The 26527-nt window shown below is 39.1% G+C and overlaps 1 protein-coding gene across 2 annotated transcripts in view; it reads left to right on the top strand.

The window, feature by feature from the left end:
- Nucleotides 1-26527, top strand: part of RMND5A (required for meiotic nuclear division 5 homolog A) — a 58423-nt gene that overhangs the window by 24733 nt on the left and 7163 nt on the right. For both annotated transcript variants that reach the window (XM_027621386.1, XM_027621385.1), the window contains exons 3-5: nt 11895-12029; nt 13567-13667; nt 26051-26217. In XM_027621386.1, coding sequence (XP_027477187.1) covers nt 11895-12029; nt 13567-13667; nt 26051-26217 — 403 coding nt within the window. The remainder of the gene's footprint in view (nt 1-11894; nt 12030-13566; nt 13668-26050; nt 26218-26527) is intronic.

Here is a 26527-nt window from a genome sequence, read left to right as displayed (position 1 = left end):
CACTCATGAGTGCTCCACAAGGAAATTGGGCCATTGAAGGGCTGGTAGTGTTTTAAGGGGGGAAATAAGGGTTAAAAATAGTTTCTAAAAAGCATCAGCCTAAGCTGATCTGCCAGTAGACGGAGCATCTACATGGGTGAGTTAAAATGCTGACTGTGTTAAAAAATGGAGTAATGCCATAAAAAGCAAAATATAGAATATTTAAGATAGTTCTGGGTGAGCCATCTGGAACTTCCTTTTATGTAGGTATGACTGGGGTATGAGAGGAGAAAAAGATACCAATGGGAGAAAAGGTGTTGGATTTGGCCTTAAATAGTAGCTGAGATATAGAGTGGGTGAGATCAGGTATGTACTAGCTCTAAAGTTCTGTTATTATGTAATAGATAAATCTTTATATAGTAGAGAGATGTTATTGTTAATGAAGGAGAAAGGAAATGAAAATGACTAGAAATAGAAAATACACTCTGATTAAGAAAAAGAGCTAAGTTGAGTTCTGAAATACAGACAGACAATTTGATAATATATTTTGAGTATTGAATTTTTAGAATTACTGAAAAGGAATGGTTAACAAAGTTATAAAAAAGACAACAATGAAAAAAAGCCAGGAACGTATTCCCTAAAAATAAAATAAGACATGTCAAACTAACTCTTCTCCCTGAACTACTAGTGAGTAATCCAAGAAAATGCAGTAGACTATGTGTCTAAACTTTTGCAAGGCATTTAATAAAAATCTCCTATCTTTGTAGTCAAGATGGAAGGCGTTTCTTTTTAAATTATGTGATTTGGACTAGGAGCAGCTACATTCTCAATACCTTGTTGGGTTTGGCCACAGTTGCATGGTCTGAGGATGGATCTGACCTACCCAGGCTTGGCCACAGTTGCTTGCTCCAGGGTGGGTACCTCAGAGCCCTCTCCTAGGATCTTTCTCATTAGAGCTCTTATGGAAAGAAGGGCTGGGAATATGTGCACCTAGAAGTGATTAGTAGCCCCTGAAAGAATGTGGTCTGTTGTGGGAAACAAAATTCTTCTTTAGAGAGAAATAGAGCAAGAGGTGGGGAAGGGGACATCTTTTGAGGTTCAGCTACCGTCTTACCTAGCCCTGGTTACCTGAGCCTGTCTTCAGACCCAGCTTGTTTGGGCAAAGGAGGGACCAGGAGTCCTGACTCATACCAGCAGCTAGATGCTCTCTGGGTCTCTTCACTCATATCAGGCTCCAGTTTCCATGAAACAACATTGGTTTTGTCTTTTTCAGTCTGAAGATCATTCTCAAAAGAGAAGATGAGTTAAGTTCTGTTTTTTTTTGCCATCTGTTACACAACATCATTAGCTCTAAGCTCTGGGCCTATCTTGTTCTTCTTCTGCTCTGAGCAGAATGAAACTACATTCTTTAGTTGATAATGATAATTGTTTGCATTATAGTCTAGTCCACAGAAGAAAGCCTAAACCTTTGCAATCAGGTGTCATATTAAGATGCAGGATCAAAGAATCCCATTGGGCCTGGAGGGGTTATGGACCCACTTTTGCCTGAGGCTAGAAGATGAAATAGCTTGCTTAATCTAGCATCCAAGTCAGGTTGGGTTGAGAGGGAATAGGGACCTTACACCCATTAAGTTGTGCCACCTAATGCAGTGTGTAATTGTATTCAAGTGATTTTTAAATTAATGAATTTGTTATTAATGCCTGTGTTAATGTGTTTTTTGTTTTTATTTATCTTTTCTAAAATGAAGACACTTTTCAGTGTAGAATCAGAAGATTTGGTGGCAAGGCCTGGTTCTCCAATTCAGCTACTGTTGTATTGAAGGCTTTCTGTGGGATAAGGGCCTGGTAGATATTTTGGTGTACCTTATTTAGTTAGTCTTTACCAACACTTTGTAAGATAGGGATTATTGTCCACAGATACAGATGTGAAAACTTTGATCAAAGAACTAGAAAGCAGATGGAGGAACTGGGTAAATACTAAGATTTTAAGACTTTGAAAAAACTTCCTTAACTGGAGTTCCTTGAGAGAATTAACTCCTGGTGAGTGCCCTTGGGCATCCTTTGTATGTATGAATTTCTCTCTTATGCATCTAGAGTGGTTAGAGGTCTGTGCCATCTTTGGGAAATTAGTAAAATAGTTCCTCAAATTTCTGTCATCTGTTCAGATAAGGAGGCAGTTGGGAAAGCAGATTGACCAGAGCAGAAAGGTATGTAAAATAATTGTGAGGGGTAGGGATGCAAATGTGACAGATGGTTAGATCAGGGAGCATTTTAAGGATTTTAAAAGCCCAGTGCTGGAGTTTGGCATATCTCTGACCATGTCATGTTACTCTCCCCTTTGTTTATAAAGAACTTACCAGTATGCCCCCCCTCCCCCGCTCCTTCCTTGATCTGGCACAACCTGCCTCTCTCTTAACTTTGAAGACCAAAATAGAAGTATGAATATCATACAGAGGACAGAATGGAACGTTTAAGAAGGTAGCATCTCCATCTAGAAATGCATCTACAAATGCTGATTATGACACACTACTGAATTTATTTTCCAACCATAGTTTGCAAGGCACCGCTGGCTGGTATATGCCCAAATATGGATTATTTCATCTGAGACCATATGCCTCATCATCAACTTTACTAGGTTTGCTAAATTTTTCCCTGAAGGGCTTATACTAAATTACCGTCCTACCAAACATGTACTAAACAACAGTTCTGTTTCTCACCTACACTTGGTATTATCAGACTTGAAGTTTTCTGAATATTTCACATCCATCTGATTAATTTATCTAGTTGTATAAATTTGCATTTCCATCATCTTTGGGGTTGAGCATCTTTTCATGTTTTTGACTACCAGAATTTCTCCCTTTTGTGAATTTCTTGCTCATCTTTTGTCCACTTTTTTTCAATTAGGTTGTTTGTCTTTATTGTTTGGGAGGAATTTTGATTGTTTTGTTCTCATATTGGGAGGAATTAAAAAAAACACACACCTCTTTTGGATGTATGTAAAGTATGTATGTAAAGTAGATATCTTTTCCCAGACTGAGTGGAACCAGAATCCAGGTCTTCTTAATTCCCTGTTAAGTATCCTTTGTGGTCTACCTCTGTCCCTCACTGGTAAACCAGATTAATTGTATGCTTAGAAGAGAAATTGATTCCTGCTAGGTATAACAATAGCACACTGTTAGGTTCATACACCAATTTTTCTTAAAAAGTAGGTGGGGGAGTTTTTTTTTTTTTAATTATTAACAGTATTAAAGAATTGACACTTAAGAATTAAAATAATTACTGAGTTTTTTCATGTATTGTTACCATTGTCTGCTCAATAATTATAATTTCAGGGGTGCCTCTGTGGCTTGGTCGATCTTAGGTCTGGTCTTGATCTCAGGGTCATGGATTTGGGCACCATGCTGGGCATGGAGCCTACTTTAAAAAAATATATAATTTCATAAACTGTATTTCAGAAATGTATTGGTTTTGAATGGTGAACAATCAAAACCAGTCCTCAAAGTCTAACCAGTTTGTAAGCATGTCCATGATGTGGCCAAGGAGATAGGATGATCTGTTTAGATTTCATAGTTTTATTAAAGTTATTTACTCCTTCTCTGTCTCAGTTTCCAGATTTTATTTATTTATATATATATATATATTTTTAATTTTATTTGACAGAGAGAGACACGGCGAGAGAGGGAATACAAGCAGGGGGAGTGGGAGAGGGAGAAGCAGGCTTCCTGCCAAGCAGGGAGCCCGATGTGGGGCTCGATCCCAGGACCCTGGGATCATGACCTGAGCCGAAGGCAGATGCTTAACAACTGAGCCACCCGGGCACCCCTCTTTGTATTTTTTTTAAAAAAGGTTTTAATAGTTTATTTGAGAAAGAGCAGGCACGTGGGCGGGGGAGATGGGAGACGCAGAGAATCTCAAGTAGACTCCACACTGAGCACAGACAGTTGCGGGGCTTGATCTCATGACTCTGAGATCATGACCTGAGCCGAAAACAAGAGTCAGATGCTTAACCAGCTGAGCCACCCAGGTATCCCTCAGCTTCCAGATTTTTAAACTTAAAATCATCAAAAATATGAATGGCACTGAAAGTACATACATGAGATAGTGTATGAATTAATGTATCATTTCTAAGCTATAACATCCTTGCCAGGCAGACACACCCTTGAATGTGTGCTTTTTTGTTTTTGATTCTTGTTTGAATTCTGCTTTCACATTTAAGAACATCGTTTCAAGTTTTTTCTTGAAAAATGTAAAAGGACAAAGTACAGTAAAACAGAAGTACTAATAATAGATATTTCTTTTTATTAGCCACTTCTTGGCTTGTTTGCAATGCTACTGATTTCCTGCAGCCATGCAAACGAGTTTGGTCACCTAGCAACAGAAGCTGGAACTGATCCTAGCACTGATGCAACAGAAAGAACATACAGTTGTAACAAAAGGAGTAACACTATCCTGCATTTCCTCAAGTTACAATTTTAACTTTAATTTTTACTACATGTGAGCAGAAAATAAGCTGTGAAAGTAGTTTATTTTTCTGCCTTGATAGTTTAAACTGGAAAGTCAGAATGGTAGAAGGGAGATCAGAAAATTTCATCTAATGCATTGCTTATTCATGTTTAGTTATATTTTCCAAGACTATCGAATTAGAATTTGAATGTAGTAAAGATATCCTGAGCGTAAGCGTGTTTGATTTTTTTCCTTACCCGTATAGCAGTGACTAGGGTATACCTTATGGAAATAAAGGTACGTGAGGAGCATAGTAAAATTGTTTAAATTTGTTTAAATATTAAACTCTTAGGTTTTAACATTTTCAGATGATCAAAATTAACTTTTTAATGTATATTAAGGAAAGATTTGAAGGAATTCTTTTCTTGAGCAGTTATTATCTGATGGTAGCTATTAAAATTTGGACTTTATACTGCCAAATAAAATAGTCTCTTTTAACATGCTCTGTCCTTTGAGATGACCGATGTGTCTTCCAAAGTTGTTTCATTTCTTTCCTGCAGAACAGGAACCTTATAAATTTGTTGGGGCTTGATGGAATTGGAGTATAATTATTAAATGAATAAGTAGAAATCTGAAGGCTATGTTTGGATTGAATGAGGTCGCTAGATCAGTGAGGAATCTTTCTTATGTCGTCTCAATGATTCTTGCTTATAGGGTACACTTAGACATTGAGAGAAATACAGGCAGATGCTGGAGTTTGTTATAAATTGTGTCATCTTCAGATAGCCATTCCTTTATTCATTTGAATGGCCATTTGTCTGGGGCAGAAAATACGAGACTGTCTATGACATCATCATCCGTATGGCCTCTGCTCTAGTCTGGAAGAGGAACAGAGTAGCACCATCTCCATTTCCAGCATTCTAGTGGTCATAGACGGCATAGAGATACAATAATCTACTCAAAAGCATTGGTGAACTGTTATAAAGTCATCTCTCAACAGGCAGAATCTGATAGTCTGATTTGAAATTAGCCTTATGCAAGCAGTTGTGGCTTTTTCTTCAGTGCTAGGGACAGCCTATTTAGTATTTGTATGGTAGCTATTGCTTTAGCATTTAGGTACTTGGTATTATTAGTATTCTTTAGGTTAAGTACTAGACCAAGAAAGAGGTCTATAAAAAGCAAGTAAATAAAATTTAAGATTCTGACGGTAATTTTTCTTGTTCATTTTTGGTTTTTGTCTAAGTAATTCTGAGTCTTAATGTATGTGTTTTGTTTTAGGCTATTGGATTGACATCCAAAATAAGGGTAGATAGCTCTTTAAAGAAAAATGTGCTCAATGTTGGAGAGGAGAACTCTCCTGCATTGTGGTAATTGTAAATGGTGGGTGCTTAGCAGTTTCTGCCTGTTCTTGTATGTGCTATAAAGTAATCCTGTGTTTCTTGGTCTGAGTTAAGCAGCGATTGCCTAGGATTGTAATTTCAGTTAAATCTAAATGATCTTGTCTAATTAAATTTATGTGCTTAAAAAAATGCAAGAGGTTTATTTGGTAATGCCTATGTAAGATTTAGGGAGTGAAAGTAAAATTCATTAGGGAAAGCTTTTATTTTTTATTTTATTTTATTTTATTTATTTAAATTTTATTAGTTAACATGTAGTGCACTGTTGATTTCTGGAGTAGAACTCAGTGATTCATCACTTACATATGATACCCAGTGCTCATCGTAAGTGCCCTCTTTAATACCCATCACCTATCTAGCCCATCCCTCCTCACCTCCTTCCATCAACCCTCACTCTGTTCTCTGTCATTAAGAGTCACTTATGGGCGCCTGGGTGGCTCAGTTGGTTAAGTGGCTGCCTTTGGCTCAGATCATGATCCTGGAGTCCTGGGATCGAGTCCCGCATTGGGCTCCCTGCTCAACGGGGAGTCTGCTTCTCCCTCTGACCCTCTTCCCTCTCGTGCTCTCATTCTTTCTCAAATAAATAAATAAAATCTTAAAAAAAAAAGTCACTTATGGCTTGTTTCCCTATCTCCTTTTTTTTCTTTTCCCCCTTCCCGTATGTTCATCTGTTTTCTTTCTTAAAGTCCACATATGAGTGAGATCAGATGGTATTTGTCTTTTTCTGACTTATTTCACTAGGCACAATACACTCTAGCTCCATCATGTTGTTGAAGATGGCAAGATTTCATTCTTTTTGGTGGCTGAGTAATATTTCATTATGTATATATACCACATCTTCTTTATCTATTCAACAGGCACACTTGGGCTCTCTCCATAGTTTGGCTATTGTTGATAACACTGTTGTACACATCAGGGTGCATATACCCCTTTGAATCTGTATTTTTGTATCCTTTGGGTAAATACCTAGTAGTGCAATTGCTGGGTTGTAGGGTAGTTCTATTTTTAACTTCTTAAGAAATCTCCAAATGGTTCTCCAGAGTAGCCGTACCAGTTTGCATTCCCACCAGCAGTGTTAAGAGGGTCCCCGTTTCTCTGCATCCTCGCCAACACCTTTTGTTTCTTGTGTTGTTAATATTAGCCATTCTGACAGGTGTGAGGTGGTATCTGGTTAGGGAAAGCTTTTAGACCACAAGGTAGACTTGTTCTTTCTTCATTCTTGATGTTCAGAATTTACTTCTGGTATCATTTCCTTTCTATCTGAAGAATTTACAACAGTTCTTTTAGAGCAGGTCTTCTGGCAACAAATTCAGCTTTCTTTCATCTGAGAATGTTTTTATTTCATCTTCATTTGTACAGGATATTTTTACTTAACATAAAATTCTGGGATGATCATTCTTTTCTTTTAGTACTTGAAAAATGTTGAGTGACTTCTTTCTAGTCACCGTGGTTTCTGTGGAGAATTCTGTAAGCAATGCATCACTTTTCTCTAGGCACTTTGAAGATTTTTTTCTTTGTCTTTAGTTTTCAGCCATTTGATTGTAAGGTGTCTGGGTTTGGATTTCTTTGAGTTTATCCTCTTTCGAGTTTGCTGAGCGTCTTGAATCTAGATTTATGTCTTTTGCTAAGTTTGGGAAATATTTTTTCTCCATTACTCTCTCTTCTTCTGGTACTCGGATGACATGCATATTAGATGTCTTGTCCCACAGGTCTCTGAGGCTCTGTTCATTTTTTCCAGTCTTTTTTATTGTTTAGATTAGATAATTTCTGTTGATATTCACTGACTTTTTCTGTTGTCACCTCCATTCTGATATTGAATCCATTCAGTGAGTTATTTTGATTACTGTGTCTTCTGTTTCTTTGCTAAGACTTTCTGTCTTTTTTTCGAAAGTGTTTGCTCTTCCTTTATAAAGCAGTTTTATAACTTTAAAGTGTTTGGTGACTTTAGTATCTGTCATCTTGGCATTGATGTCTGTTGAACCATCTATTCCGATGTGAGTTTAGATTTTCTTAGTTCGTTGTATGCCAGATGATTTTGGATTGTATCCTGGACATTTTTAATACAGTTGACCCTGGAACAGCATCCTGCACATTGAAAATCTACATACAACTTTTGACTCCCCCCAAACTTAACTACTGATAACTTACTGTTGGGTGTGAGCCTTACTGATAACATGAACAGTTGATAAACACATATTTTGTATATGTGTAATATACTATATTCTTATAATTTAAGCTAGAGAAAAGAAAATGTTATTAAGAAAATCGTAAGGAAGAGAAAATACATATACAGCACTGTGGTGTATTTATCAGAAAAAAATTCATGTATAAGTGGATCTGTGCAGTTCAAACCCAGATTGTTCAAGGGTCAACTGTATTATGTTACAAGACTCTGGGTCTTGTTTAAATTCTATGGAGAATGTTGATATTTCTGTTTTAGCAGACAGTCAGCCTGGTTGAGTTCAGGCTACAAGTTCTGATCAGTCTTCTCTGAGTTGTGGTTTCAGTGTCAGAGCTATCCAGATATGTCTTATTTGTGTGCCAACCAGTGGCCATTCTGGGACCTGGAATCTAGTTCTGTCCCCTAGTTCAGTTTTTAAAGTCTGGTATGTTGCTTAGGTTCAGCCCATGCATGTGCAACTGGAGAGTGAGCCCAGGAGTTCATAAACAACTTTAATTTTAAGGGGTCGCTTTTCTGAATTCTTCCCTCTCTATGATCTCACTGGGACTATATAGTTCTCTGGGGCCACATTTTTGGTCATTTGGCCAGAAAACTGGGGCTTTGTTTTACCCTACTCCTCTGTACACTTACTATGACTGTGCCTGTATCTGGGGCTAGGTGGTGGAAGGACAGAAAGCAAAGATGCAGTAGAGGTTTTTGCCCCTTCTTGGGACCACAGCTCCTCTGATTGGAGAGAAAGGACCCCCTCTGCCAGAGTTTTAGGTTGCCTGCTGTAGTAGGCAGGATTCTAAATATATCCTCCCAAGATTCTTGATCCCTGGTTATTCAAACATTTATCTAGGTACTGCCTTGAAGGGACTTCACAGGTATAATTAAGGTTACTAAGCAGTCGACCTTAAAATAGGGAGATTATCTAGGTGAGCCTGGTATAATTTACAGGAGCCCTTAAAAGCCATAGAGGTTGGTAGAAAGAGAAAAAGCAGATTCAGAGTGTGAGGGATGTCACGTCTTTTGTTGGCTTTTGAAGATAGAGGGGGCCATGAGCCAGGGAATGTGAGTGGCTTCTAGAAGCTGAGAACAACCCCTACAGCCAGTTAGGAAACAAGGACCTAAAACTGCATGGTCTTAAAACTTCATGGAACTTTATTCTGCAACAACCTGAACGAGCCTGGAAGGAGATTCATCTTGTATTCTCCCAGATAAGAGCCTAGGTCACTGACACCTTGATTTCAGCTTTATGGGACCTGGAGCAGAGAAATGGTGTGAGCCTATTGGACTTCTGATCTGTCAAGCTGTGAGATAATAAAATTTTGTTGATTTAAGTTGCAATAGAAAACTAATGTACCGTCAGACTGCCTTGAGCTAGAGGTGCGAGAAAATGGAGGGAAAAAACATGTGCTTTTTTCTCTTCCTTTCTGGGTGATAGGAGAAACCCATTCCTGTTTCTCATGCCGGAACTAGAGGGCTTCCCCTGGAACGCTGTGTCCACATTCTGGTTATGATGTCCACATCATGCCTAGTTCTGTGTTTTGGCTGTGTTGCATCCAGGCTGAGAGGTATTGGAGGGAAAAAAGTAGTAAACTCACCACTAGTTCTGTGACCCTCTTCCCATTCCACTTACTACTGTCGATGGTCCCTGACTTAGGATGATTTGACTTATAATTTTTTTTTTACTTTATGATGGTGTGAAAGCGATATGCATCTGGTAGAAACTGTACTTGGACTTTTGAATTTTTATCTTTTCCAGGGCTGGCAGCACCATGCAGTACGTTACTCTTGTGAATGCTGGGCAGCAGCACTGAGCTGCAGCTCCCCATCAGCCACACGATCACGAGGGTGAATGACCAGTACACTTAGAATCGTATCACCATTCTGGTTTTCACTTTCATTACAGTACTGAGTAAATTACATGAGATAGTCAATACTTCGTTATAAAGTGGGCTTTGTGTTTGATGATTTTACCCAACTGTAGGCTAATGGAAGCATCTGAGCATGTGTAAGATAGGCTAGGCTAAGCTATGACGTTTGGTAGGTTAGGTGTACTAAATTCATTTTCAGTTTACGTTATGTTTATCAGGATTTAACCCATCATAAGTGGAGGAAGATCTAGAATCACTTTTTAGTGTCCTCAAATGGCTGCTGCCTTCACTCTGTGCTGATTTTATAACTGCATTCAGTGGGATAGACAGGGTGGAATGTGCTTACATGTAAATCTTACCCAGAACTGGAACTCTTAACGTGTGTTTTAAGAAAATCTTTTAGTTTATCATAAAAGGGATATTTGCTCTTTGTGTGGAGAGTGGTAATCTCCAGTGATAATCTCTGCTAATACTTATATTCTTTTGGATTTTTTTCCTAAGCATTGCAAGTATTCCTTTTTTAAAAAACAAAAATGGGGTCATAATTTTGTAAAACTTGCTTTTTTCACTTAAGGTGTCATGGCCATTTTTCCATATTAGTAGGTACATAGTGATGAACATCACTTTTTCATTATGAATAGTAATATTAGAATAGTAGCAACTACCATTTCATTTAACCAATAAAGGAGTATATTAATTTGCTAGGGCTGCTATAACAAAATGCCACAGACTGGGTGGCTTAAACAGACCTTTATTTTTCCACAGCTCTGGAGACTAGAAGTTCAAGATCAAGTGCTGGCAGGGTTGGTTTCCGCTGAGGCCTGTCTTCTTGACTGGTAGATAGCCACCTTCTCCTGGGATCTTCACATGGGGTCTTCGTCTGTTTGAGCTGCCAAGACAAAATACCGTAGACTAGGTTGTTTAAACAATAGAAACTTATTTTTCTTACAGTTCTGGAGATTGGGAAGTGCAAGATCAAGGTGCTGGCCAACTCATTTCCTATTGAGGGCAGACGACCTCCTTCCTGGCTTATAGATGACTGCCTTCTCACTGTGTCCTCACAGGGTGGAGAGAGAGAGAACATGCTGGTGTTTTTCCCTTGTCTTATAAGAGCACCAGTGCTATTGGATTAGGGCCCCACCTTTATGACTTCATTTAACCTTTATCTCCTCCTCGCAGACCATCTCCAAATACAGCCACATTGGTGGTTAGGGCTTCAGTGTAGGAATTTGGGAGGGGTGGGGGAGTGGACACATACAGACATTCAGTCCCTAACACATGGGTCTTTCCTCTGTACTTAACCTGTGTCCTAATTTCCTCTTTTTATAAGGATACCAGTCCTGTTGGATTAGGGCCCACCATAATGACATCTTATCTTAATTTAATGAGGTACTGGGAATTAGGACTTCAACATGGGAATTTTAGGAAGATGCAGCCCATCATAGGAAGGTGCTGTTATTTTCTCCACTTAAGATAAGGAAGCTAAGGCTCAAAGACCTTGACTGATTTGGCCAAGATCACACAGCTAGTAAGAGAACCAGGATTCAAACCCAGGTAGATTGGCCTCAGAGCCTGCATTCTTAATTATCTGGCCATTCTCCCACCCCCATCCCCTACCTTGGCACAGCAGTTGTTGGGCTGTGCCATGATTATTTAATTCTGTGTTGGGCATATGCGTTTTCTCTCTTTTCCATTTAGACAGTGCTGCCTTGAATATGTTTTTCTAGGTAGCACTGTACACCTGAAAATATTGCTATATTGTGTAGAAATAAATTTATTTGAAATGATTAAACATATTTTCCCAAAAAACCCTCTGAAAATGTACTCATTTACTCTTCTAGCAATAATCAACGAGAGTGACAAGTTTTAGAACGGAGCAGTGGAAAAACAACTTTCATAGGCTGCAGATGACTTGAATTGGGTCCTTACTGTGGATATTTGAGCGAAATGAAGGGCACTCTTTCTGTTAGGTGGGGTGAAAATCCTATAAAGTGATCTATCCTAGTGAATTCCTGATCTGTTTTCTTTTTTCAGAATTTTGATTCTGACATTAGCAGTGTGGGAATAGATGGCTGCTGGCAGGCAGACAGTCAGAGGCTGCTCAATGAGGTGATGGTGGAGCACTTCTTTCGACAAGGAATGCTGGATGTAGCTGAAGAGCTCTGCCAGGTAACAGCGTGCCGGTGTGTGAGGACATGCAACAGAACTGAGGGGGCTCCTTGGGATCTTTGAATCTTCTGCTGGCTGTAGAGAAATTTTTAATATTTTAAGTATCAGGGCTGACCTCATTGTACTAGGAGGTCTTTTTTTTTTTTTTTTTTAATTGGTGAAAACTACAGTTCGAGAACTTCTTATTTGAATTGTTTTTTCCTTATCCCTGCCGCATCACATTGGTCCCAGGTCATCAACCAAGGGGTCAAAAGTGATACTACTTTCTCCACTTCCTCTTTTAATAGGGAAGGTAGGATAGCAGAGAAGAATCTGGCCCAGCTTGTAGCATTTTGTTTATCAGATGAGTTTTAAGCTATAATTTACTTCAGGTGAGCAGCTTTTGTCTTTTATGGCTAGTAAACATAAGCTTGGGGATCTCAGAATAGTCCACCAGTATCACCTAGTCATAATGGTGGCAGCTGCCATGTGTTGAGTCCACAAGCCAACCCCTGCCTTTATTCCTCACTGCAATCCTGTGAGATAGAAATTGCTAGAAATTGCTTCCATTCTATAGATAAGGAAGCTGAGGTCTGGAGAAGTGGTTTGCCCAAGGCCATACAAGTTCCTTACTGAAGAAACTAGGATTCAGTCCCAAATTGAGGTCTTCAAACTCTATTCTAAGCCACCATGTGCTATTGAGTTTTCTGTTTAGGGAAAAATGAAGGACTATAAAGATTAAATAGTTTAAAGCCAGTCTGTAAACCAGATCTCTAATCTAAGCCTTTTCTATTTTATTTTTTTATTTTTTAAAAGATTTTATTTTTAAGTAATCTCTGCACCCCAGGTGGGTCTCGAACTCACAACCTCAAGATCAAGAGTTGCATGCTGTACTGACTGACCAGCCAGGCACCCCTTCTATTTTAAACAATCCAGAAAAACAGTAACTCAGGTCTTTCTCTGTACCTTTTGGGAATTTTGTGTGTGTCTGTATAAATTTCCTAAAGGGAGTTATGTCAGTTAGGTTTAAGCTTATTTATAAGTAACAAAGACCCAAAATACCAGTGCTTTAAAAAAAAAAAAAATGAGGTTTATTTCTCTTGCACAGAAATGGGAGGTGGTAAGCCATCCCCAGCAGATACAGTAGCTATGCTCCGGGAGGCTTTTCGGGACCTGGCTTCCTTGCAGCTCTGCTCTTTCCAAGGTGTCCTTGTTCTGATGGCCCAGGGTAGCAGTCAGAACTCTAGCTACACCCTTCGGTACTCCAGAAAGGGGCGAAGAGTGCATGTTTCTGTTTCACTGGCCAGAATTTACACCTCACAAAGTCATATCCAGCTTTATTCCATAGAGTTATGTACTCGGCTCTGTGTGGAATACACAGGGATTCTACTACTATTAGAAAGAATGGTAGTAGGGCTCAGTCATCAGTCTGTACCATAGAAGTACATGTTAGAAATTATTTTTAATGGATTGACCCATATTTTATAATTTGGAATATGTTTTTACCATATCTCTTTACCTTATTATTGCTAACAAAAGTTAATTCTGTTTTTTTCAGGAATCTGGTCTTTCTGTAGACCCAAGTCAGAAAGAACCATTTGTGGAGTTAAATCGAATATTAGAAGCATTAAAAGTCAGAGTTCTGAGACCTGCTCTGGAGTAAGTTTCTGTGTTTGTTTTCTTTTGAATACTTGGGGAGAACTCTCTACAAGGAAACCTAATTAGAAAACACATTTGAGATTTTGATACACACACACACACACACACACACACACATCTGTACCTCTCGCCTGGGGTAGACTTCAGAGAAAGCAAGGAAGAATTATTTTCCTTTTAAGTAAGAATGGGGGATGTACAAAGAGGATAAAATGGTTTGAGCTTTCTTTGCTTATCAGTTGATCTGAATTCTCAAGAGAGAAAAAGGGTTTCCTGTATCCAGGCTATTCCACTACTTTAGACTAGCATTATAACTGAAGTACTGTCGTTCACGTGGTCTGAGTTTGATACTTGAACTTCCATACTGTGCGGGGTTCTGTGCTAGCATTCTAAAAAAACAACTTAGCTGGTTATTGGAACTAAATGGTAGGCATGAAGACCCCAAATATTGTTACGAAGGAGTTCTGTGCTAATTGCCACCGTAAAATGTAATGATTCACTGTGAACTATCATTGATATAAATTATCTTGAATTACTGAGTAAGCTGTAATAAATAATACCCTAGAGCAGGATCAGCAAAGTTTTTTGTAAAGGGTCAGAGTAAATATTTTAGGTTTTGCTAGCCACATAACATCTCTGTCGAATATTCTTCTTTGATTTATTTTATAGCCCTTTAAAAATGTAAAAAAAACCAGACAAACAAAAAAACCATCTTGGCCATCTGGTGTACAGTATGGGCAGGAAGCCATATTTGGACATTGGCCATAATTTGCCGACCCCTGTCCTAGAATTTTTTAATGTGAGGATTACCAGGTTTTAAAAAGAAAGAAAGAAAAGCTCATAAAATAAAGGGAAGAAACTGGATGATAGAAACAGTGTGTTTCTCTATCGAGCAGGTGTGAGGTTCTAGCCATCGAATTCTGGTACTTTAAAATTGAGATCATTGTTTTCAGGAAAAAAAATAGTTGGGAAGATTCTTGTTGATTTTTATAAAATGCACCAATTTTTTCTTCCATTAACCAGTTTAATTCTTCATAGCTTAGTTTTTTTTCCTGATCATTTATCAGTTTTTAAAAAATTTTCAAAGTTCTGAAACTAGCTCAGATGAACATGTAGAGATAGATTCCTGTGTAAGTTTACAAATGATAAATTCCTGTATAAATTATAAATATGAGGCAGGTAGGTACTGTATCTTTAAAAGACATCAAATAGTACCACTGTATATGGCGCACATTACCTTTATAGTTTTTGATTTTTTTTTTAAGCAAATGTTAGATTTTGACACACTTGGGAGATTAAATTCTGCCAAGTACCACTAATAACTCTTAAACAGAATATAGCAACCACTCTTGTGTCTCCTTTCATATTTCACCTATATGATTAAACATCTGTAGAGAAGAGTGAGGGAACCTAAATAGAGAAGTGTATGGGTTTCCCAGTTGTTTTATAGTGATTTGGAAATAGTATTTGAGCTGTTCAAGGTAATAGTCATTTATCCATTAATTTCTCAGGCTTCTCATCCAACTTCTATTGAGTGCTTACTGTGTGCCAGAGACCATGCTGAGCATTTAGACCACCTCAGCTCTCAAAGTACTGAAGGCTTTTTCCTTTTGGAATGAAGAAAATTTATAACACCCTTTTCACTTTGTGCTTTTTCTGTAAGATCTGTTTTTTACTGATAACTATATCATATATATCAATTTTTTCTATAAATGTTTTCTGTTATTTGGAGTCTCAACCAGTGCCTCTCAGGCAAAGGGAGGGCTCATTCTGTCCACTTGGTAGTAACAGTGGAAATTACTACAAAGTAAAAAATTTTTCAAATCTTCACTCTTCTGGGAATATTGGCATGTTAAATAGTATCAGCATAGGGGAATGTAGCGGCAATTATAGTTAACTCTTCTTGAGTGCTTTTTATATACCTATCATTGTTCTCAGCATTTTACATGTATTCACTTATTAAATCCTCATTATAACCCTATGAAATAAGTACTCATTTTATAGAGGAGGGATCAAGGCCTGGAAGTGCTTTGTGGAAGAAAAGGGTATGGAGTCAAAAGGTCACATGAAAACGCTTCACATGATGTCCCCCGAATACTCTTCTCCAAGAGACCTTAGCACATTCCAGGGGCCATCAGTAAAGAAGCTCATTTAACTTTGCCAGACTCTTGTTTCCCATGCATATTTGACCAAAGAATCCTTGTTCTTGTCCCCATCCCCCCAAAACACTAAAACCCACAAAACTGGAGTTCTATAGAACCGAAGTTTGGAAATGATAGCTTAATAGAAATGTCTGTTACAGCAACTCAAACTTTTCCAGTTCTTACCTATTACTGGTAGATACAAAGCAGGTATTTCCTCAGCATCCTTAATGTGCAAGGTACAGAGAATTCACTTCATTCAGCTTGTAGCAAAAGTTGAAAAATAGGGGACATCAGTTTGGAGAAATCTGGTTCGGATACAAGGCAGAGAGTATCTTTCGGTTGTGTGGCACCTTCTAGTTGCACATGCTGGGAGGCTGTGTCTTGGAACCCCCATGAGGGGCTGCATCAATCCTCCAGGCAGCCTGAGCAGTTGAGGAGGCAGAGGCCAACCACAAAAATTAGTATGGATAGAAACCACGGAAGGAACTTTGGAGAGCATTAACTATCATTTACAAGTAGTAGACAGTGGAAAGAAGGCAGAAAAGAATGGTGCTAAGGCAGAGAGAAGTGGCAGAACAGCTAATTATATACGCAGCTCTAGTTAGGACACAGCCTACTCTTTTGTTCCTGCCCCTTATATTTCTGAGTGTGTGTACAGATTTTGCTTCTCATCCAGATTGCTTTATCTATTTTTTAAGTTCTTCTTGGCACCTAGCATGGTACTTCCTTAGATAGCTTATTGCATACTTCAGTAAATGATGGAATAGTTTGAAGGAGAACTTTGAACAGACATGACCCCCCTCCTTCATTTGGTAGATAGAAGTAAAGCCAAAAGTAACTAGTTCAACGAGAGATTAATAGTAATTTAATACAAAGAGATGGAGAAATACTAGAAGAATAGAAACTGTCCTTGTAGGTATGTGCCAGTTATTGACATTTTGAAAGTGCTGTCTTCAGGAGAAGCCAGTTGGTTGCCTTCCTAAAGGTGTTTCAAAGAGTAGTGTTACCTTGGTGGATTTGCCACAGCCTAGGATCTGACTTAGAACTTTGCAGACTTGGAAACCTGGTTTTTCAACACTGAGAAGCAGGCCCAGGGGCCTCCTAGCACTCCTTTAGAAGAATTTGCAGTTCTCTTTGGAAAGCCTCAGTAGAATGCTATGAGGGAACAGAAAGTGACTGAATGGTTATGAGAAAGAGAGAGAGTGAAGTTAAAAGAATTTTTCACAGAAGAAAGAGAAAGATTTTGTTAGTTTAGACCACAGAAGGATTTTAGATTAGGCCATGAACAGTATCAGACAGGCTGTTGAAAAATGAGAGGACTCCCATCTCCAAGCCTAGTGATTAGGTGGGGCTAGAAATAAAAACCACAGAGGGGTGGGGTGTGGGATGAGCTTGCCATTGTGGTCTCTTTGTGGTGTGAACAGTGGCTCTAAGGAGAAGAAATTGCTTGCCAGACTTAGAGAAATTGTAGTATCAGTGAAGAAAACAGTTTATACATGGAGAAAGGTTTTAGAAAATGAAAATGAAGGGAGCAAGCTGTAGCACTTGATCAGAGAGCCTTGGCTACCACTGGAAATGGGGGTGACAATGATTAAGCAGTTTCTGGTGTCTGTTTTGTTTTTAGTTTTGGCTTCTTATAGGTGGGCAGTCTTGCTGACTCAGGCATTTTTTTTTTAATAGCCACATAGAGCCACAGAAGAAAGAAGGCTCTGATAGATATACCATTGGAGAAAAGGAATCAAAGTTTGAACAAGTTGGATTTTTTTTCCCCAGAGTTTGAGTTTTTGTTTTTATTTTTGTTCGTTTTGTTTTGTTCAGGGTGGTTCTTAATTCTGAAAAGGCAGAAGAGGTAAGTGAAGGCATACATTTTTAACTCACTGTGCCCATGTACTAAGTGTGGTGGTGAAGGAGCTACTCTATTAAAAAGAAGCTAATCGAAAATGGAAAGAGGTACCTGGTGGAAACGATACAAAAGATAGCTCAGTGGACTATAAAGGCCAAAAGGGAAGAAATACTTAGGGTGGTAATATCATTTTCTGTTATCTGTTTTATGTTTGTTGCTAGCAAAAGTTTATATGCAGTTTCAACACAATAGGTATTCTTCAGGAGGAAGAGTTCAGTATATCCTCACCAAGTACTTGAGGATATTGGAAACGAGTGGGTGAACCATGACTATAGAAGAATTGGGAATCTTCTTAAAAAGAAGGGCAAAATTGAAACTAACTGTCCCTGAGATTAAGTGTTTAAAAGAATAAGGAGCTGAACTAGGCCAGGAATGGGAACCAAGAGGAAAAACTCTGGAGTTTATGTTTGTAAAATGCTGATCTCTTATTTAGATTGATTTAGGTTGAAAAATCTTTTGGGGTTTGTTGTAGGAAATTAGCAGTAAATAAAGCATGTCATATTTAAGTACTTTTTTTTTTTTAAGATTTACTTATTTTATTTTAGAGAGAGCGTGAGTGGGGGGAAGGGAAACAGAATCCCAAGCCGACTCTGCACCCAGCGCAGAGCCTGACGTGGGGCTCGATCCCATGGCCCTGAGATTGTGACCTGAGCCGATACCAAGAGTCAGATACTTAACTGACTGAGCCACCCAGGCGCCCCATATTTAAGCGCTTTTTAAAAAAAAAAAAAAAATCACTAATCTGTAGAACTGTGTTGTCCAGTATGGTGGCCACTTGCCACGTGTAGCTGTTGGGCACTCTTACCAGACCCTGCATTACTCAGAGGCTCAAGCTAGAAATGTGTGTGTTGTTTTCTTAAGTAGATCCAAATGTGTAATACTGTAGTTTGTGGTTTTTTTAAAATAGCATGTAAGAAGGACAAAGATTCACACCAGTTCTGAGGTGAGTAAAATGTTTGTAGTCCCAGGGATGGACTCAATCCATGGATTATCTGAGAAACTGCCATTTGAAAATATCTCAGAAATGAAATGTTAGCCATGGTCTCTAAAGCAAAGATATAGGACTCTAACCCTTTTGGGTGACTTTGATTTTTGTCATTTTTGCCATTCTCTGAATTTTTTAAGCACTTGACTTGGTCACCAGTAACATTCAGCCAAGTCCACACCTGTGGAGTAAAGAAATGTCATCAATTTCTCAGAATTTCAGCTTTTACCCACCAAGAATATGCCCGTAAAGGAGACCAGAAAAGAATATATTTGTAAGCCTTTAAAAATGCGGTGAAAGGTGTAGTGGAGTGTCTGTGGGAATTGGCAAGAGGTATTTTTATTTCATTATTACCAGAAATAGGCACCAACCCAGGTCGGCAAAATGATGAGCGGAGAGGGGTAAATAGATGGGGCTGTCAGCTAGGTTCCTGCAGGACAACAGCTAACTGTGGAGGTGGGATCTTGTTTTAATTATTTCTGGAATAACATGGAAATTCTAAATATGGAGCTAACAATGTGCCAAGTCTTTTCAGAGGCCTGGCAGTTAGGATAATTAATGCTTAATGCTTTGTGGGATAATTGTGTGGATGTGGGTTGCTTCTAACTTAGTCACCTAAGTCAGTAGTATTGTTTTGAAGTCTTTTTACGGAAGAGGCACAAAAGATCTCTTTATCAGAGAATACAGTGGCAGTGAACAGAGATAATTGTGACATCAGTGACCTTACCTGGTGCCTTGGTGGGGGGGGGGGGCGGTTTCCCTACATCCTACAGTGTTCCTTTAAACAAGGAATAGTTCTAAAGCTGATGGTGCTCTCATGGCCCACATTGGAGATTTGGGAGCAGAATTTAAAAACAAAACAAAACGGGCGCCTGGGTGGCTGCTCAGTCGTTGAGCGTCTGCCTTCGGTTCAGGTCATGATCCCAGGGTCCTGGGATCGGGCCCCGCATCTGGCTCCTCACTCAGCAGGAGGCCTGCTTCTCCGTCTGCCACTCCCCCTGCTTGTGTTTCCTCTCTCGTTGTGTCTCTTTCTGTCAAATAAGTAAATAAAAAATCTTTTAAAAAAAGTGAAATTATAATTTAATTGAATGTTCAGCTAGCTTGTTGGTTGTAGTATCATGCTAGTTGTTTTCTTTTAAAAATTAAAAATTGAAAGTTTTCTGCTGGAAATGCCATTACTCAGAATACAGCACTCCTTAAGATTTCCACTAGTTTTTTTTTTTTTTTTAAGATTTTTTATTTATTTGTTTGACAGAGAGAGACACAGCGAGAGAAGGGAACACAAGTTAGGGGGGAGAGGGAGAAGCAGGCTTCCCGATGCAGGGCTCGATCCCAGGACCCTGGGATCATGACCCCAACAGAAGGCAGATGCACAACGACTGAGCCACCCAGGTGCCCCTTTCACTAGTTTTTTATGTGTCTTCTGTTGCTAAATAGTTAAGTTTTGGGGGCCAATTATATTTCATGCTTTTGTAGTTTCCTGTGCTTTGTAGTATTTGGATTTGGTTATTACCAGGTTAATCAAGGCTATGACCGCCTCCTACCCTTTATTCCTGCTCAGCGAATCAAATACCCAAATAGTCAGTGTGACAAATTTTGGGACACCTGGGTTGCTCCATTGGTTAAGCGTCTGCGTTCAGCTCAGGTCGTGATCCCAGGGTCCTGGGATCTAGTCCCCGCATTGGGGTCCCTTCTCAGCGGAGAGTCTGCTTCTCCCCCTCCATCTGCCTGCCCTCCCCCTTGCTTGTGTGTGCGTTCTCTCTTTCTGTCAAATAAATAAAACTTGACAATTTTTTTGAAGAGGATTAAATGATACATGCGTATCATCGTATTCCCACACTGTTGGTGCTGTAAACATCAAAACGGCACTGAATACTATATGGAAGTGCCCAAATAACTCTTGTCTTTTAAGTATAATTTTCTTAATAAAAATGATGACTCTGAAGAACGGTTAGAGTTCATTCATTCAGTAAATACAAATTAAGAACCTTATTATCGAGTATCTGTGCCTGTCTCTATGCTCAGTGCTTTAATTAGCCCCTCATTTGCTGCCCCCAACCCTTTGAGGTACCACCATGTTACAGTAAGGAAACAGATCTTAGAGAATTGAGTAACAGATTGCCCAAATTCACACTGCAGAGCTAAGATTGAAGTCCATGCGTAGTTGGCTCTAGTAATCTGTACTCTTTATCAGTAGTCCCCCTTCAAAGTAAGGGGGTGTGCCGAGATGAGCAAGACAGAGTTCCTGCCATATAAAAGACCAGAAACTGTCCTATCAAACAGATTATGAGTTGAGCCATGTGAGAAGTTCAGGTAAAGGACATCTAGAGTTCTGTGGATGGAGAGATTATTTAGGAAAGCTGTAGAATATGTGGTAATTGAGCGTGGGCCTTGAGATTTTCAACTCTGTTCTCAGCTGCTCACTTTCTGATTGTACTTCTGCAAAAATTAACCAGCACCTACATTGGGAGGTAGGTTCATGGCTTCTAATGTCATAGAGCAAACAGGTCTTCTATCTAGACTAATTTTAATTCACCTGGACACATCACTCGATGGTAATGGAAGTTGCTAGATCACGTTATCTGAATATGTTTGTGTGTTTTTCTTGGCCTGCACCGCTATCTCCATTCTATTCTCAGCATGGCTATTTTCCTCCTTTGATTCTTCACACCACATGACAAACGCCTCTAGTTCATCCTGTTGGCCAACCATTGCTTTCTCCCTCGACACCCACCCCTGTGTTGCATAACTTCCCCTCCTGGCATAAACCTCTTGGTTTTCCATCCGAGCTCTCTTCCTCTCAGAAAAGAAAAACGGAGGGACAGGGATCTTGGTGAGAAAAAGAAAACTACTCTAGTTTTCTTTCTGGTTCTTTAAGAGTTGTGCCCTAGACACATGGACTTGCTCAGTTCCTCAAATGTTGCATCTGTCTCAGTTGTGCCGTTGTGCCGCTCTGGGCCTTCCTGGTAGCCACAGAATAACCTTCTCCCTGTGAGATGCTCTTTCTCCCCTCTCTGCAAGATGCTCTTTCCTCCCCTCTCTGCCTTCTCTATTGAGCCTATGGGCTGTCTTCTCTGTACAATTTCGGTATGCTTGGACTTCAGTTACCACATTTGAGGTTCCCCCCAACAACAAGGTTCAGATTTCAGGTACCACAGTATATTAACTGTAAGTAACTGCATAAACTACAAAGTGTCCTCCCAGCTCTTCGGTCCACAAATCACTACATGAATAACAGATGTGCATCATGATCACAGCCAACCACATCACTTTCTTCCAGGTCTGTCAGTGGTTGGTCACTGAGCATCTGTTACCCTCAGACAGCAAGTGTGTAGTTGTCTTGCCTGCTCATCTCCTAGAGGTGAACCCACAGCATATTACAGAAATGGGTAGTTGAAAGAGGAGTTTAGTCAACAAAGATGAATTGCTAGAAGTGAAATTAAATGTGATTAGAAAGATTTGAAAAATGACAATGGCAGGGGGAAGCTAGGATGAGACGTAGGCCTATATGAAGTTATGATATAAGGCATACTGAAAAAGCCCAATGAATATAAAAACCAAAGTAGAGGCACTTTGACATCTTTTAATTTAAATTGCACGAGGAACAGAAAGCTGCCTATGGTTTAAATGGAGCATTTACTACTAGTTCAGATTGAAGATTGTTTAAGGAAAAAAAAACCTCCATCAGTTTGGCTGACATTCAGGTTGTGTTGAAGTTAGTTGCCTCCATGAAAGAAAACAGTGATCACAAGGAGAGTGAAGAACTTTATTGCCAGTCAGAGATGGTTTCATCAATTCAGAAGTCATCATGAATTGACTAATGTTGAGCTCTCTGGGGAGGCTGCTAGTGTGGCTAAAGATGCTGCTGTGAAATTTGTGCCCAGGCTCCAAAGATTAGTTAAGGCAGGTGTTACGATGATTGTCAAGGAAGGCAACCATCAAGAACTTAACAAAAGATACGGGATTGTAAAGTGATCATGAAGGATATAAAGGATAGATGAACTCGCTTATAGGAGACAACACAAGAGCGTGACTTTAAAACCAATGTTTACCTGGCCAGTTAGCGATGGCCGAGGAATTGGGGTCAGGAAAATACAAATGTGGGTACCTGGGGGTAGAGTCTTGGAGTATGAGGGAGAGGTACCATAGGGTAAGGTTTTTATCTTAGTCCTTAAATGTTACTTACATGTTTGGGGGCAGAGATCCTTAGTTTACCAGATGACATTTTTCCAGAAAGGGAGAAGCTTAGAAATGGTTAATCTAATCCCTTGCTTTGTGAGATTTAGGCTTAATATATGAAGATATACATTGATACATTGATATATCTTAATATATGAAGATAATACATTGTTTAAGGATAGAATGTCAAGAAATACGATTTTAGAAACACATGATAACTTATATTCTGTGAATTTGGATTTTGCATTCTCCCCATACTCCAACTCCTTTTTGTAATGGAATATCTATTTACTTTCCTAAAGATCTCATGGTGGGGGCGGAGGTCAGGAACTAGCAATGTTAGTTTTTTCTGATTATTTTGTAGCCTTGTTTATAGCTAAATTTGAAGGTGGGTAAAAATAAGTGGTAAATTAGGAACTATGTTGTCTAAGTAAATACCTCTCCAAGTTAAATGGGTTACATATATTTAGAGTTTGCAGAGCTTAAATTCATAATTCATGGCTTGAATTACTTTTAGGAAATGTAATTTGCAATTAGCCTGTAAGTTCTGGTAAAAAAAGGAAGTTAAGAAATTTTGTTTACTTTTGCATTTGCTTAAAAAGTTATTACCTTCTTAACTATAAAAGTAATATATGTTCATTATAGAACATTTAGAAAACATTGGACAGCATGGAGTATGTGTTAAATCACTGTCCTCTGGACTGCCTGCTAGTGGTTAGCTAGTTAGCTACTACTCCGTGGTGTGTCCTTCCGTTGTTTCTAGCCTCCTGGTGCTGCTCTGATAGTTGGTGCCCTGTCCTGGATTGTCCTAGCCCGTGCCAGAGCAGTTGGTAAATAATGTGTGCAGTCCAACTTCTTTGGGGTCATAGTTAATTTTCCTACATATCACAACTTTTCCCCCCTGTAGTATTATATCCTGAACATCTGGGAAGATGAAATAGATTTTCTTCCTTTGTGAATTGCCTACTTAAGGACTTTGCCCTTTCTCTGCTGGCTTTCATTGTTTATTGAAATTTGTAGTTACTCTCTGTTAGGTCCCTTCTTTGACTCTACAAACTTTTACACATGTACCTCATATCAGAAACAGAAAAAAGAAAAAGCTTGCTGCCTCTCCTTACTTGTTAGTAGGAAAACATACTCATGCTCTTATGTGTGTGAGGGAGCAGGATAAACTTTGGTAAGTAACCTGATTTAAATGTACTCCTTGGTCCATAGATGAATGGATGAAGAAGATGTGGTGTAGATTCATCGTGGAATATTATCCAGCCATAAAAAAAGAATGAATGAAATCTTGCCATTTGCAATGGCATGGATGGAGCTAGAGGGTATAATGCTAAGTGAAGTAAGTCAGTCAGAGAAAGACATACCATGTGTTTTCACTCGTGTGGAATTTAAGAAAACAGGCAAAGGAAAAGAGAGAGATAAACCAAAAAACGGGCGGCTGGGTGGCTCAGTCCTTAAGCGTCTGCCTTCGGCTCAGGTCATGGTCCCGGCTCCCGGCTCCTTGCTCAGCGGGAAGCCTGCTTCTCCCTCTCCCACTCCCCCTGCTTGTGTTCCCTCTCTCGCTGTGTCTCTGTCAAAATAAATACATAAATAAAATCTTTAATAAAAAACATTAAAAAAAAAAACCCCAAACAAACCAAAAAACAGACTCTTAACTAAAGAGAACAAACTGATGGTCACCAGAGGGGAGGTGGGGTGGGAGGATGGGCTAAATAGGTGATGGGGATTGAGGAATACTCTTGTAGTGATGAGCACCAGGTGATGTATGGGATTGTTGAATCATATTGTACACAAACTTATATAACACTGTATATTAACTGTACTGGAATTAAATTAAAAAAATAAATGTACTCTTTGGAACTGGAAATCAAGAAGGCGCCTGACAAACTTAGAGATTGCCAAAAGCACAATACTTTTGGTACTGATGGTTGGTTGGGCATTCATGAAAGATTGCTGCCAAAAGTACCTTGTTTGTGTCAGCGGGATTTATCCCTTGGTGTTGCAGCTTGACTGCATTTGTGTTAGTGCCAGGCAACGATTCAAGGCTTACTTACATTTAAATAAATATTTCCAAAGTTCAGGTGATTAATATTTTTAACAATCATTTATTTTTAGGTCAGAGAAGCTTCATGATTGGACTCTTAAGATTTGGATGCATCCACAAGTTGATTAGAATATTCATGTGCGTGTGCAACCCTTAGGGTAGGATCCTGTAAAAGTACAGTTCTCTGAGGTCTAATCCCAGTCAGCCAATCCCTTATGAATAACCTGAGACGTTTTACTTTTGTAGTTTGTAGAGCTACTCCAGGTTTATATTCATACCCAGTTCAGGTTCCAGTGGTCCTTGGTGAAATGGGTTAGGAGGGGACTATTTGTCAAACTAAAGGTCAGATTAAAGGAGAATATGATAGTAACAGCTTCTACATCTTAATATGCTTCCTTACCACTTGATTGCAAAGTTGATTTTAACAACTGGCTTGGTGTATGTTTCTGCTCTAGCACCCACCTGAAGTGGTAGTCCCGGCTCAAGATTGGTTATCCTGACTGTACTGTAGAGGCCTGAGTCCCTGTACTTTGGATCACTCAAAAATGAACATTGTTCTTTCTCTCATTAGCACTGTTTGTACGAATCATTTTGGCACATATATATGTAGTTTTATCTGCCTGATTGGACTGAAAGCACCTTGAGGCAAATACCGGTGTTTGCTGTTTTTAATCTCAGAGTGTGTAGCACAAAATGTTGCACCCAACAGAAGTCTAAAAATAGATGGTTCCCATTCAGAATCTTGTGATTCATTTATAAATATGCCAGTTTAACGGGGAAAGAGTAGTGGATCTCTTGGCTGACACCTGCTTCAAAGTGTGGGCTTGTATAGTTCCAAAAATATCATGTGACTCATCAGAGTCAATTTTGTCTTGGTGTAAAACCTTACTAAATATGTAACTGTCATCTGACTTAATATTTTTTTCTTCCTTTCACTGGCTGAAGTGCCTCTTTGGGTGTAGTTCTGTTTATTTTCTGTACAAGTCTCTGGGTCAGGGAGTTGATGTTACCACTGATTTCCACAAGATGGCAGACCAAACCCTTTTATCGTATTGCTAGGTTTCAAAGACTTTTTGACATTCGAATATGCTCTTAATTGCATTAAAATCTTTTCCGCTTTTTCTTTAGATGGGCAGTATCAAACCGAGAAATGCTCATAGCCCAGAACAGCTCCTTGGAATTTAAACTACACAGACTGTATTTTATTAGCTTATTAATGGGTGGAACTACGAATCAGCGAGAGGCATTACAATATGCTAAAAATTTTCAGCCATTTGCCCTAAATCATCAGAAAGGTGAGTCTGGAGTCAAATGTTTTTGATACTTGTTTTTCTCTTTGTTTGGCCGTGGAGCCCAACATGGGGCTTGAACTCACGACCCTGAGATCAAGACCTGAGCTGAAATCCACGGTCAGACACTTAACCAGCTGAGCCACCCAGGCGCCCTGAATGTTTTTGATATTTGAAACAGACCTAAAGCCACCACTGGGATTTGAGTTTATCTTAAGGAGATGTAATACATATTTGCTAATGAACTGAAAGAATTGTAGATGATAATCACTTAGGCAAAGGTCTGCCTGGACCTAGAACAAAAGTAAAACATTGA

Source organism: Zalophus californianus, chromosome 8 (assembly GCF_009762305.2).
Source record: "Zalophus californianus isolate mZalCal1 chromosome 8, mZalCal1.pri.v2, whole genome shotgun sequence".
NCBI classification, from domain to species: Eukaryota; Metazoa; Chordata; class Mammalia; order Carnivora; family Otariidae; genus Zalophus; species Zalophus californianus.
The sequence above is the reverse complement of the archived record's forward strand: the minus strand, read 5'-3'. Positions and strand labels throughout refer to the sequence as shown.